This window comes from Schistosoma mansoni (genome assembly GCF_000237925.1).
Source record: "Schistosoma mansoni, WGS project CABG00000000 data, supercontig 0160, strain Puerto Rico, whole genome shotgun sequence".
In the NCBI taxonomy this organism is placed as follows: Eukaryota; Metazoa; Platyhelminthes; class Trematoda; order Strigeidida; family Schistosomatidae; genus Schistosoma; species Schistosoma mansoni.
This window is the reverse complement of record NW_017386051.1, coordinates 158,297-172,994: the sequence shown is the minus strand read 5'-3', so window position 1 is coordinate 172,994 and position 14,698 is coordinate 158,297. Positions and strand designations below refer to the sequence as shown.

The following is a 14,698-nucleotide window of genomic DNA, read 5'->3' as shown; positions in this document are numbered from 1 at the left end:
AAATCAGGACGCGCAGTTCATCCTATTTGAGACTCGTTAGATGGATGTACCTTCATCCCTAGAGTTGATGTTTACTCTAGGTTTCGAACCCAGTACTATTTGCTTCAAATGCCATCGTGTTATCTATCCACTTAGCTACTGATTCCTGATAGCCACTAACTTGTGTATATAGCATAAGAGTCTGATCAATTGCAGTCTTAAGCATCAATTGCAAGATTCAAACAAACAGTATTTTCAAAATACCTAACACTACCACCACCACCTTAGGAATCCATACTCCACTTACACATATTCTATAAGTTATCAATAACACTGCCTTAATTTTGAAATTCATTTAAAAGAGAGATATTTTTTATCCTATTTGTCAATTTAAATGACTTTCAGTTTTCAAGTTGTCCTGGATACATTATAAAGTATTTTGGTTAAATAGTATACTTCAATGTATTTAGTATGATTTGCTTATTCATTGATATATTGATTTTTTTTTATAGAAATTTTCTCTTAGTTACTAGAATAGATGGTAGAGTGTAAATAAATACCTTTATAGTTATCTACTAAGACAATTCATTGTTAAACGTTGCTTTATTTGTGAATTGAACCTATGATTACCTGGTATACTATAATATCATGTAATTAACTATGAAAAATCAGTGATTAATAAGTTCCTTACGCTTGATTCATTTTTCTGTACACACATGCATATATACATATATATGTGCTTGTGTGAATTATTATCTGTGTGCTAATTAAAACAAATAACTTATATATTGATCAATTGAATTAGTTTCCTTTTGCAATCCAAAAAAAGTGGAATGAAAATAATTGGAAAGTATGAAATGGAACAGACATAAACATCTTACAAACTCTCTTTCTTTACCTGCTGTGTGTTTAACGAATGAATCAAACATTTGCTATTGAAATTACTCTTCAGAGTCATACAACAAAATAATATCTACTAGGTGGAGTTGGGTGGGGAATAAGCGGAAACTTGAAGAAAAAAGTAGAGAGAAAAAAACACAACAGAACTTACCTAGTCGTCACATCATATGCATGTTTTTTTTTCTTTTCATTCTTTCTCTCTTTTTATTTTACTCCACCAAAATACCTAAACATGGTAGTTTGATAAAATAACAACGGGACAAAATAAACACACATACACACACAACAAAACTCTCAACAACAAAAAAAAAACAGAATCAGGAAATAAAAAGGGAGGGAGGGGAAAAAAGCGAAAGTGAAAAGAAATTTTTAGCAATAATAATCATTTGGATAGCTATAAATCGGCTAGTTTAAATGTTCTATTTTTTATTTTTTATTTTTTTTAAAAACAGAGGACACAAAACTTTTCAATGATTTTTTTGTTTTCTGAAAGAAAGAATTTACTTTGCATTATTGTAATACAGTTTTATTAGAAATACATTTTCATTAGGATAAGGATTAGATATAATGTTAGCCATAACTTACACTTTTTTATGAGTATATGTGAATGATTCCAAGAACATGATATCGATTGGCAAAATATTGAAGTTTTATAGAGTTGAGATCATGAGTCAAGTGACGCTGGACCACCATGGAAAACTTGAAGCACTGGACGGCCGTTTCGTCCCAGTGTGGGACTCCTCAGCGGTGAGCATCCACGATCCCGCACTCGCGAGATTTGAACCTAGGACCTACCAGTCTCGCACCAGAGCACTTATCTGATAGACCACTGAGTTGGCCGGCATCCAAAGGTGTTAATGTCTAACTTCAACCAATTCACGAAATTGAGCAACCATTTACCAATGTCATCAGTGAGTTGATATCTCCCAACAGACTTGGTTGAACTCCATTGGTTACTGCTTCTCACTAGAACTCACTAGAACACTCAAGTATTAGACAATGAGAAGGTATAGAAAGGTAGGATAATTTTGAGTTGCTTTAGATTCAGATCATGTAATGATCAATCAGTCTCTAAGTGAACTACTTAATCATACAAATCACAAGATCGATGTATAGTGGTATAATTTCAATTCTAATCAATTTTTGATCGACATTAGTAATTATACACTGTAATTAATGATAACTATTTCATTCTCAGTCTACCTAATCACTGCTGAAGTGTCTTATACAAGTAGAAACTAGTTGTTCAGTTCACTATAGTTATTAATATTAACACATATTAAGTCAATCTGTAATAAATATCACCTCAAAAAAGAAACATATTGAAAATGTGAATTATGTAACTGCTAACTTTTAAATAAAGATGATGAGTTGTTAGCAGTGGAATTCAAGTCGAATGTTTCATCTTATTTTGAAATCCAATGGTGTTAATTTCTAACTTCAACCAATCCGTGAAATGGCGCTACCGTCCACCATTATCTTCAGTGAGTTACTATCTTACAACAGACCTGGTTGAACTCTAATGATCACTTCTTCTTACTAGAACTCCAGGAAATAACTTTAGCTAGCTTCAAGTGACTCATGAATTCAATTATTAAATTATTTTAAAATTATCAGTTAGATATACTTGAATTCAAGTGTTGTTGTTGTTGTTCATATTGAAACATGAACCTGATATCTTTTGTTTCAACAGATCAATATTTACTCTTTATTACCAATAGCCCCAAAAAAAATTTAAATGGTTATAAATAAATGTTAAAGCTTTAAAATATTTTTCAGTTTCATTTCCATGTAAGAATCATAGATTAAACATTATTATGTTAATTATCAGAAGGGGTTTTTTGGAGATTTAGTATTTTTCATAGTAGAAAGCATGAGTCAATTGAAGCTAGACCGACCAGTGTTTCCAGGTTTTCCATGGTGGTCTAGCTTCAATTGATTCATGCTTTCTACTATAAACATTATTAATCAGTTCAATCATTATTATTGAATATTGATTCAAAATTTATTTCATTTCTTTCTTTCAATCATAAAAAACTTTATAAGAGAAAAAACAAAAAAAAAGCGAAAAAAACAAAAAAACGAGAAAAAAACGAAAAACAAAAAAAAACGAAAAATACAAAAAAAAATCCAACAAGTTGAACCAATCAACTTTTTTAATTTAAAAAAAAATTAACCTAATTTTGTAAAACTTCATTATTTTCAAAAATTTTATAATTAAAAATGACAAATAATGAAAATTATTTATTTGATTTTATGACAATAATAATTAATTTAATTAATAATAATCATGGATAAATTTATATTGTAGATTAGAAGGGGTTTTGTGGAGATTTCAGTATTTTCATAGTTGAAATCATGAGTCAGTTGAAGCTAGACCATCATGGAAAACCTGGAAGTACTGGACGGCCGTTTCGTCCTATTATGGGACTCCTTAGTAGTGCGCATCCGCGAATCTGCGCTCGCGAGATTCGAACCCAGGACCTACCAGTCTTGCGCCATAGCACTTAACCACTAGACCACTGAGATGGCTGGCATCTAACGGTGTTAATGTCTAAATTCAATTCACGATTTCAGGGCAACCGTTCACTAATTGTCTTCAGTGAGTTGATATCTCTACAACAGACTTGGTTGAACTCCACTGGTCACTGCTTTCCCACTAGAACTCAAGGAAATTCCTTTTGAAGTCAGTCACTAGTGAGCATATGGTTCTATATTAACTTTGAATTAGATTTACATATGACATAAATATATATAGTGATATTTATTCAAATATAATTCAATTCATGAATTTATCTAAGCTAGATCATCACTGAACACTTGGAAGCACTGAACTCTGTCATTAGTGGGATCTAATTTGTATTAGGTAGAGACAGGTATTTACATCAGACAAATGAATGAAGGGTTATGTAAGGTCATGGATCGGTTGCACTTAGACATTAACACTGTTGGGTGCCAGATTAGTTGTCTAGACTTACAGATGAGACTGAAAACAAGAATCTTCGATCGCGCACCTCAACACTTAATCCCTAGACCACTGAACTAGCATTCTATAGTGTTAATGCATAACTTTTATCTTCTTAACCTTCTGCAACCAGGCATTTCACCTTCGATTGATGATACATACTAATTATATCTGTTGACATCAATAGCACATACCGATAGTAATACCCATGACTTTATTATCAATTGAATTCTTGATATTCAGGCATTATGAAAACAGTGTTAGATTGAGAACATATAACTAGCATTCTATTGTTTACATTACCTGATACAATCCATTCACCGACATCGTTGTTTCATAGTCGTGTAATACTGTGAATATTGATTAAAATTTAAAATTGACCTAAAGGTCAGTAAACAACAGCCATGTATCTTCAGCGTCTCATGTTCAACTCCTGGATTAGAGTAGTGGTTACTCACTATTTAGGAATCTTATACTAAAATGAAATAACTATTCAATGTTTTCTAACTAAAATCAGATCATAATGTAAACTGTAAAAGCGGCAAATAACCACTTTTTTCCTCTCGAATCAATGTATCATACATAACAATCCAATCATCTGGATAAAAATAGAATGTAGATTATTTCAATGAAAAAAGAAATAATAACTCATATGCTAATAAGAGACTGACCAGTTCAGTCGTAAACATCAATGGGAAGATTTAAATAAAGAATATCAAGTGAAATTAAACTTCATCCCATGACACAGGCAAATGACTATCAGGAATCAGTAGCTGAGTGGATAACAGGATGGCGTTTGAAGCAAAAGATACTGGGTCCTATTTCCAGAGTGAACATCAAATTTGAGATGCAAGTACATCCAGCTGACGAGTCCCAAAATAGGACGAAACGCTCGTCCTGTATTCCACTGCTAGTCACTATTCATCTTTGCTTATAACTCAGTTTTGTTTAGTATATTTTTTTATGAGATCATAACAACAGTTACACAAAAAAACGCAAAGTTGGTAACCATTTAGGCTGATATTAAAAAAAAACGAGACAAATTATGTTACTTTAAATTTCCTTGTGTCATGTTAAATTGATAATCTACAATTGATACATTATATAGATAGATAGATGTATCGTTATTAAGTAACTTGGATAAGTAGACAAATACAAAAGAGACCATAACATTGTTGTCATGACAAGGTTATCACTGTGACGTGTTTAATAAAAATTATATCATTTTTTTATATAAATAAATAGATAGATTAATAAAGATGTTATCAAGTGAGAAGAGGCTATTTATTCATGTTATTATTAGATAAAGATGATGTAACACTTTCTCAGTGTAGATATGGTGTATGTCACTTATGTTTATCGATATAAGTAGTATGTAACATGATATTGAAGTGAAAAACCTGGAAGAAGAAAGTTAAGATGATCGAGTCGAAGTGAAATGAAACGGAACTAGAAAGGAATTATGAATTGGAAGAATCATACATAATGTGAAGGATAAATGATGGAAATTTTTTAAATAAATTATTCAGTGTATGGTTTCATACTTTACCAAGATATTCTATTATATTGTGCCAATCAATCAATTAGTTGTCCACATCTATGGTCTCGTTGGTCGAACATGGGTTGTACAATATTTGACCACCATTGAAAACTTGGAAGCATTAGACGACTGCTTTGTCCTAGTAGGTGACTCCTCAGAAGTGTGAATCAACCATCCCACACACGAGATTCAGACACTTATTCTCTAAACCACAGAACCAGCATTTAGTGGTGTTCATGTCTAACTTCAATCAAGCTACCATATTGTGTAACCATTTTTGATCTTCTTAGATGGATAGCCGCATCACATCCTACATAGTTGAACTCCACTGGTCACTGCTTTTCACTAGAACTTCCACAATTACCTCTTGGTGTTGATCACTAGTGAGCACATAATAATTATCAATATGTAATGTGTTGGAATCCTGCGTGCAGAATCGTGGGTGTACACTACTGAGGAGCTCCATAGTAGAACGAAACAGCCGTCCAATCTTCTAGTTTTTCAATGGTGGTCTAACATTGATCGGTTCACGATCTCAATGAAGATTCCCTTTGTAGCTGTTAAATTAGGATTATAGAAAATCAGAAAATTTTTTTCGAAAGAAATCGTGTTAATTTTAAAATAGTTTAGTCAGTTTAGTATTGGGATTGTAATTTGTTATTCAAAGTGTATTCACAGTGATGTGGATTTAATTACATCGAGTTATTATTTCATTAGTAGAAAACTATAAAATGATCAATACTTCAGTACACCTTGGTTTTCAGTTATTAGTTATCAAAAAATCAGTCCTTGATGTGAACTACTAACTGAACTATTTTAGCAGTCTTTTTATCGTGAATAACAACCATCTAGACACTGAAAGTGAACTTGATGAAGTATTTCGGAAATTCTAGCTGAAGGTTACCATTGAATGAAGTGAAATCATGTCCATAGTGCAACATATTATCAGTTACAGTGGATGGTGACTAAATAGCCAGTTAACTGGAGTTAGAAATGTTATCAGTGAGATATTACCTCATCTGTTGCTGGTGGGAAAACTGGGTTTGATCCCTGGCGTGGTTATAGTTCTTAAGTACTAAATATTCTTATCGTAAAATGTAACAACTATTCAATATTATGTGGTTTTCACCTGATGTCACGCTAAAATCAGCCCACTAACAAAATTACGAAAGAACCATTTGCAATGGAAAACAATTTTGCTAACTAACTACTCCTTAACAGTGCTGATTCATGATCTTACCAGAGATCAAACTTATAACTTTAAGATCTTATATTGAACTCTTAAACTTTAGATCACTGAGTCAATATTCAGTAATTTATATACTGTTATGAAACAATTGTCCAGTTCATCTTATATTCTAAATTATGTTGATTTAGTGTCAAAACAACCGTTCATTTTAAAATTTCTTGATTATCTCCGAAAATATAATAACCTTAACACAAAGATTAGAAACGATTAGAGTAACCCTAGTGTAGTCATTAAATAAGCTGTAAGGTGTAGACATGTTGATCATGATGTCATCTGGAGTGTTATTATTGAACGCTACTAGAGAGTACCAGACTATGATCATACAACTGTCCAATGTACACTGATGTCAACCTGTTGAAATAAATCCTCTTCCCAAATAGAATACTTCTAAATAGTAACCATTGAAATACAATTTCTTCAGTATTTCATATGTACTTTTGTGATAATCTACGTTACTAATTGAGGTCAGCCATAAAGATACAAGTGTTCTCTGTTAAAATGTAAGTTTAAAATGTATTATAGATGAGTTGTAAACCATATGTTCATGTAAGGGTTCGAGTATTCCTGATGTTAATATTAAGGACAATTGTTGATTAGAATTTAATTGCATTACATTCATTCTGACTGGATTCCATCAATATTACCTCAAGGTATAAGTTTTAGTGAAGTTGAATGGTGCCAAAAATTGGAGTCTAGGACAAAAATTTCGTCTAATTTAGGACCTGAAAATATAAACCCGTCCATATGCATAACTTTGTACACATTAAATAAGCTAGTGATTATCTGGACTCAGATAACGTTCTGGGTGTTTAGAGCTAAAGATATTATGTTTGATTTCCGTTATGTGAACATTAACATTACAATCTAGACTTACCTAACAAATCTCAAATAGGACAAAATGTATGTCCTGAATACATCTGTCAGTGACATCCTTCATATATTGTTCCTGATGAAGACAGAATAAAAACATAAGCTCTATTTACTTATATAGATGAATCAGTCAGTTACAACGTAGAACTTCGTACGCACGTACATCAGTTTGAGTTGCCATACCACATTAGCACAGAGATGCAGTTATTGATTCAAATCCGATAGTGGTAGAAGTAGTAAGAGTATAAGCATTATGTGAAAGATTAGGGTTTGAAGATGTTATTGAAGGAGTGTAATCCAGTGAAATTAATTTGAAAAGAGAAAAAAGATAGAGACATGAAGAGTTCAGAAGATTAGAATTTGGTAGAACACAAAGAGTGGATGCAACTTCGCCATTGCAAACGATTTTGAGCCATGTCATTCAAGGTTTCTAACCATCGATTACTATCATCTCGCGCATCCCAACCAGGTAGTCTACACCTACCAACATGGCTCAGTCCAATTGTCAGCGATTTTATGGATTTAGGCCACATTTTGGTCATGCGGCCCCTAGCTTTCTTCCAACCTACTCCTACACCATAAAACATTGCACGTCGGGGCAGTCGGTGGTTGGGCATAAGTAACACGTGTCCCAGCCATCTCCACTGATGAAGTCTCCCTACCTCATCAATCGATTTGCCATCCTTACCTATTACCCGTTAAGGATAGATGAATAAATAAGAGTGAACAAATAAAATAACAAAGAATCTACGTATTGAAATAAATGAAAAGAATTGATACGTAACAAAACTGACAACACTAAATGTCAACATAGAGGAAGAGAACACTCTATAAGCACTTAAAGAAGAATAGCATAAACAACACAGAGTTAAACAAACCGGAAATAGTATTATTTATTAGAGTCAACAAATAAATGATTATTAGAAGTAAATAAGGAAAAACATGTTATTTACAATTTGTTATATACCATAAGGAATCACCTTGAGAAACCGCTATAGTTATTATTCATGGTCAAGGTATGTTGTACTCAAACAAACAAATAAGCAAATAAGTAAACACACACACACACACGCAAGCACGCACGCATACTCACAAATACAGAAGATATAACAGACAAATATAACTAAGTTTATGGTCGAAAAAGTAGACATTTAGGATTTATGTTTTTTTTTCTTAAATTATTTATCCTTTACTAATAGAGAAAAATAAACAAATTTAGAAAAATAAATAAAATTATTATGTAACTGATATGATGAAATGTAGGTAAACAGTAAAGGATTAAACATAAGGAGATAGAAAATGAACAAAATAGTTTTCCATCTTGACCAGTGTTAGTTTTATGCTTTGAAATTATAATGAACGTTTTCACAGTTGAATTCATGAGTTGATCTAAGCTAAACTACCAGTGAAAACCTGAAAGCATTGAACGATCGTTCTGTCGCAGCACAAGGCTAATCGCCAGTGTGTATACACAGTTCCACACTCAGAATTCCAATCAAGTGCTTACAGACTTGCATGTGAATGCCTAACCTTTATACCAATGAGATGTGATCCAATGGTGTTCATGTCTAACTTCAATAAATTCATGATATTGTACGACCAACTTGTTGATGTTCCAGTGAGAACTTGTAACCAGTGAAGTTTGGCTGTGTTGGATATGAGGTAGTATATAATGGAAGATAGTTGTGCAATATCGTGGATTGATTGAATTTATGCATTAATTCTGTACGATGCTGACTTAGTGGTTTATAGGTTAGGCGTCCTCCGGAGAGATCGAAAGTCCTAGGTTCGATTCTCATCTGTGAATCTATAGATGCGTAGTATAGAGGTATCCCATACTAGAACGAAACATCCGTCAAATGCTCGCAAGTTTTCAATGTTGATCTAGCTTAGATGAACTTGTGAATTCATCTGTGAAATTACTACAATCTCCACAAATCATCATAATGAAAATACAAGCTTTTTACATTTGAAGAAATAACATCAATACTACTTATAATCCATTCACTTTATAAGATAGAAATATTTACAATCAGTTTAGTTGACTCTTGTTTTTCTACAAGAATTGTACGTTTCTTTAAATGAAAGTAATTTTTTATCCTGCAACTAAACAACATTGACAAGATCATAGTTTGCAATAACAACAACAAAGAAATAGATAGATAATGTTTATTCCATTATCAAGAAGCATTTCCATTTCGGCTGAACTGATTTATTACAACTAAAAAGAATGTTAGTGAAATACTTTTAGAATTAAAATAATAGTCTTTTGAGAATACGGCATATTTGACATCCCTAAATAAATACACTCGATTGAATGGTCGGAAATTACGTGTAATTGTTTTTCAGTCACTAAGTGATTTTCTCGTTTAGCTGATTGTTGAATGGGGTAATAAGTTATTTCAGTATAAACTAAGTGGTTTCAAGGCTCATAACGATTATATCATTAAATATATATTAAATTGGCCGTTATGCAGTGATTGATGAATTGTGTTTCAGTCATACAAGATGTCAGTCATTGCACAAACAGCTCCTTGGTAACATTTTACAGCTTGAAATTGGCTGACTCGACTTCAAATCCGCCAGATAGCTTAAGTTCTCTAAAGATCACAAGTATGCCTTCCTAAGGAGTGTCAATATACACGAAACATAAATCATGAAATGTTCTTTCAAACGACTTTTAACCATCCAACATCAAAGAATATTGCAGATAGTGGTGAATCACTTAGACTAATGACCATATTATAACTTGATCGACAGAATTAGATCATCATAACTAACTAGACAGGCGGGATATTGGCCAATACTCAGTAATCATTAGACATCAGCAATATATATTTTAAGGTTTTGACAGAATTCATAGTCTCATCTAACTTGAGGAGCCGCAAGCTCTGAAAAAAGGGTGTATTTCGCTTCTCAAATATTATAATAATAATCATTATTATGAATGGTTTGTAGAGGTTGTAAAAAACATTATTTTACAGCAGGAACTAATCTTAAATGGAGAACTATTGGAAGATGCAGATGAATCTCTGGTGCCTGTCCAATAACACAAAGTCATGGATGCTCACTGCTGAAAGTCCAGGACGAAATATCAATCTAGTGACTCCTGCCTCTCAATGGTCTTTTAACTAAAGTCATTACACGATATAACTTACAAAATTATCATCATTTTGATTGAAATCATAAACCGGTCAATATTAGACCAACATTGGAAACCTATAAGCACTGTACGGCCGTTTCATTCTAGTACGGGACTCCTCAGAAGTACTCACTCACAACCTCATATGTGAAAATTGATCCTAGGTCTTTCGATCTCGCCGGCGAACGCCTAAACTACAAACCACTTAGTCAACACCCAATGATGCTAATGCCTAACTTTAATCAATTCACGATATTGTGTGACCATTTTCCATTGTCTACAGTGGGTAACTGCCTCTTATCCGAAACAGTTGAACTCCACTGTTTACGGCTTCTCACTAGAACTTTAAGAATTCCCTCTCAAAGCTGTACTCATTACCATAATTATCAAAACTTATATCCCGGCTTAAAATAATTAAATATTTCTGTGGAACAGTTTTGGAAGTATCTGATATTCAATGTAAAGCGAATCATGTTTCCTATTTTAATATAATCAACATTTTTCTGTTTGTAAGTAAGAGATCATATCGATACTACTGATAGCGATGAAAACATTAGTGGTAGCGTAAACACACAAATATATTTATAAAAAACAGAACTTTTAAAAGGGTGAGCAAAAATACCGAACCACAAAAAACCATACAAACAATAGTATCTTTTAAATTCATTTAGTATTTTTTGTTTGAATCTTCCCATCGATGTGTTAGGACTGCAACTGGTCAGTCTCTAATTGGCCATATGTGCATACTATGCCAAATAGGACGAAACGTGCGTCCTGGATTCCACTGCTAGCCACTATCCATCTCTGCTTACCAAAAGTATCTTTTGTTTGTATTACACTAAAAGGAAAGCAAAACTTAAATGAAACAGACAGAGTGGTGTTTCTCTTTGAATAGAATCTGTTGATCGAACGTGTAATAAAAATTCGGAGTTGATAAGGCAAATAAGACAGATAAGTTATAATTATTGTTTAGGGTGATCACTTTAATGGGGGGTGGAAATTTTTTTCGCTTATTCATCATGATATTTTCATGATAATTTTCATTAATGGCAGCTGTAATATGACTGTCTAAACTATTTTTTAATAACCTCTGTAAATATTACACAAGATAATACAATTTTGAATGGTAGTTAGAAAACATGAGTTCCTTCATGAAATTAAGAGTTTTCAGCTGATTTCATCCAATCAGAAAGTTGTCATCTATCATAATCTGACAGAAACGAGTACCGAATAAAAATGTGAATTTATAAATTACGAAATCACTAAGTAAATTAGAAACATGTGGTTGCTAGTGGTTAGTATAAAAATAAAATTCACATAGTCTTAGAAGAAAAAATGTGCAATAGTTTTATAAATTCAACTAATCCATTATTATATTAATCATTTCTTGATAATATTAGATAATTACTATGTTCTATCACAAATCGAGTGAAGTTTCAAAATTTGGATATGTAAATTTCCAATGGTATTGTCACAATTGATTGATCACTGAGTGGTGAACAATGTCATGCGTGTCAAGTCCTTCTTAGTGCTGATCGAATGCTATCGATCAAGTTGCAATGTGGCCACTAGTCTAGGTGGCTCGACACTGCGTGCACTATGTTGAGATAAGATGGTGGTTATAGGTGGTCAACAGGAAACCCTGAACCCAAGTTTCGTGCTACTTGGCACTCGTCAGCAAGGTGTACCTGATACATCATGAACTTCGTGAAATAATTCCAGTGTCAAATAATGACGAAATCATGCTGTGTATATAAAGCCGTGTAGTCAAAGTATTGAGGAACATGAAAATTCATCATATTACCATGTTTCTTATATAATAATCCAGAAATAGAATGTTTGCATATAATCACATACAGTGTGACAGAGATACTCAATAATTAACTCATTAGTGGATTCAATCAATTATTTTTTACAATCACAAGTTTGTCTTTTTGACTTTATTTAATAATCCACATTTAATCTACTTAATACCGTATGATCAGTAGTATACTACTATGCACAGTAAAACGTGTATGGTGTTTGCATTATTTTACTTAAAAAGAAATCACTTTTATAATGAAAATCAGGTGAGAATATAATTTAAAGACGACCTTTCAGCAACGCTAGATTGACCTTGTAAGTGTCCACCTAATGACCAGGACAAAATGAGGGATTATTATTTACAGTTGATAGTTAGGGTTAGGAATTAAATTTCGGTTTGTCATCGCCAACTGATATAAGCTATAATGCCAAAACCCTATTTATATTCAAATGGATGAGTGTGTTTCGCACCAAAGTCCGAGACCTGTTATGTTATACATCATGAGTTCATCCATTAATTGTAATCTCGCCAAAAATCGTTTTTTATCTAAAACAAATTTTTAAACTGGTAGGTCCTGGGTTCGAATCTTGCTCGGCGGACCATGGATGCACACTGCTGAGGGGTCCCACAATAGGAGGAAACGGCCGTTCAGTGCTTCTAGGTTTTCCATGGTGGTGTAGCTTCAATTGACTCATGATTTCAAATATATATAAAAATTACTAAAAATCGCCACAAAAAACCCCTTATCATATGCTCACTAGTGACTGGTTTCATGAGGTATTTCCTAGAGTTTTATTGAGAGGCAGTGACCAGTGGAGTTCAACCAAGTCTGTTGGGAGATATCAACCCACTGAAGACATTAGTAAAATGGTTGCTTAACTTCGTGGATCAGTTGAAGTTAGACATTAACACTGTTGGATGCCGGCCCAGTGGTTTATTGGTTAAGCGCTAGCGCGAGACTGGTAGGTCCTGGGTTCGAATCTCGCGAATGTGGGATCGTGGATGCGCACAGCTGAGGAATCTCATACTGGGACAAAACGGCCGTACACTGTTTCCAGGTTTTCCATAGTGGTCAAGCTTCAATTGACTCATGATTTCAATTATATATAAAAATTTTCAAACCACTAAAGGCAGAATTATCAATTACAATACTTATATTTAAAAGGAATTATCATAGGAACAATATAGTTTTAGAATGATTTTATTCATCTCATAAAGAATTTAACTAATACCATTCTAATTATGAACATTCTAGACTCTTTTAAAAAAGAGGAATTCTGTAGGTCGAAAACTTAATCAAATTTGGTAGGAAGTTTCTATTGTAAAGTAATTTAGCCTTTAATAAAAAAAAGGTCGATTAGATGAATGAATAAATCAACAGCAACCAAAAAAAACTAACCCTTAGGGTAAAGAATTTTTCTTATTGCATAACTATTGGTAAATTATTTTTTGAAAAAATTTTTTATTTCAACTATATAATGAGACATTTATTGAGTAATTCAATGAATGGTTAGTTGTTTTTTTGTTGCTAAGTAAATGAACTAATATAAAGTGATAATTAATGTGTTGTACACCGTAAGATATTTAAAAATAACAACTGCGGTATAAATGATTTGCATAGTTTCAATCACGAGATGATTTGAACTAGACAACTATTGAAAACTAAGAATCTCTGAACGGATTCATTCCCTGTGATGATAGGGTCGTGGATGTACTCTAGTGAGTAGTCTGAGTAGTAGTCTAAGTGAGTAGTCCGGAGAGGGAGCCTGAGAAATGGCTACTACATCCAAGGACGGCAGCAGGCGCGAAAATTACCCACTCTTGGTACGGGGAGGTAGTAATGAAAAATACATATACGGGATTCAATCGAGGCTCCGTAATTCGAATGAGTACAATTTAAATCCTCTAACGAGGACCAATCAGAAGGCAAGTCTGATGCCAGCAGCCGCGGTAACTCCAGCTTCAAAGCGTAAGCGTAATACTCGAGTTAAATGTCTATCTCCACAAAACCCTATACCGATATAAATTATTTCACTGTACACATTTTCATAGTGAAGCTGAGCTATACTACGTAACGACCTTTAGACGTTTATTCATTTAGTCAATTAAGAGAAAGAAAAGATGGAAGATAAATTACACATTGATACATTACTTAATTTATGTACATAAAATTACTGAGAATAAATCAGTTATTGCTTTAGAGATTAAGATACCTAGGATATTAGTGATCAGTGGATCTAATTAGAACT

At 33.0% G+C, this 14,698-nt stretch overlaps 1 protein-coding gene across 1 annotated transcript; it reads left to right on the top strand.

Annotated features, from left to right (window-relative positions):
- Positions 1-14,222: 14,222 nt before the first annotated feature.
- Smp_095400 (hypothetical protein) lies at positions 14,223-14,474 on the top strand (the record flags this gene model as incomplete). The annotated part of the gene is made up of 1 exon (XM_018797965.1): positions 14,223-14,474. The coding sequence occupies one exon, from the start codon at positions 14,223-14,225 to the stop codon at positions 14,472-14,474; it is 252 nt and encodes an 83-aa protein (XP_018646751.1).
- Between the last annotated feature and the right edge of the window lie 224 nt (positions 14,475-14,698).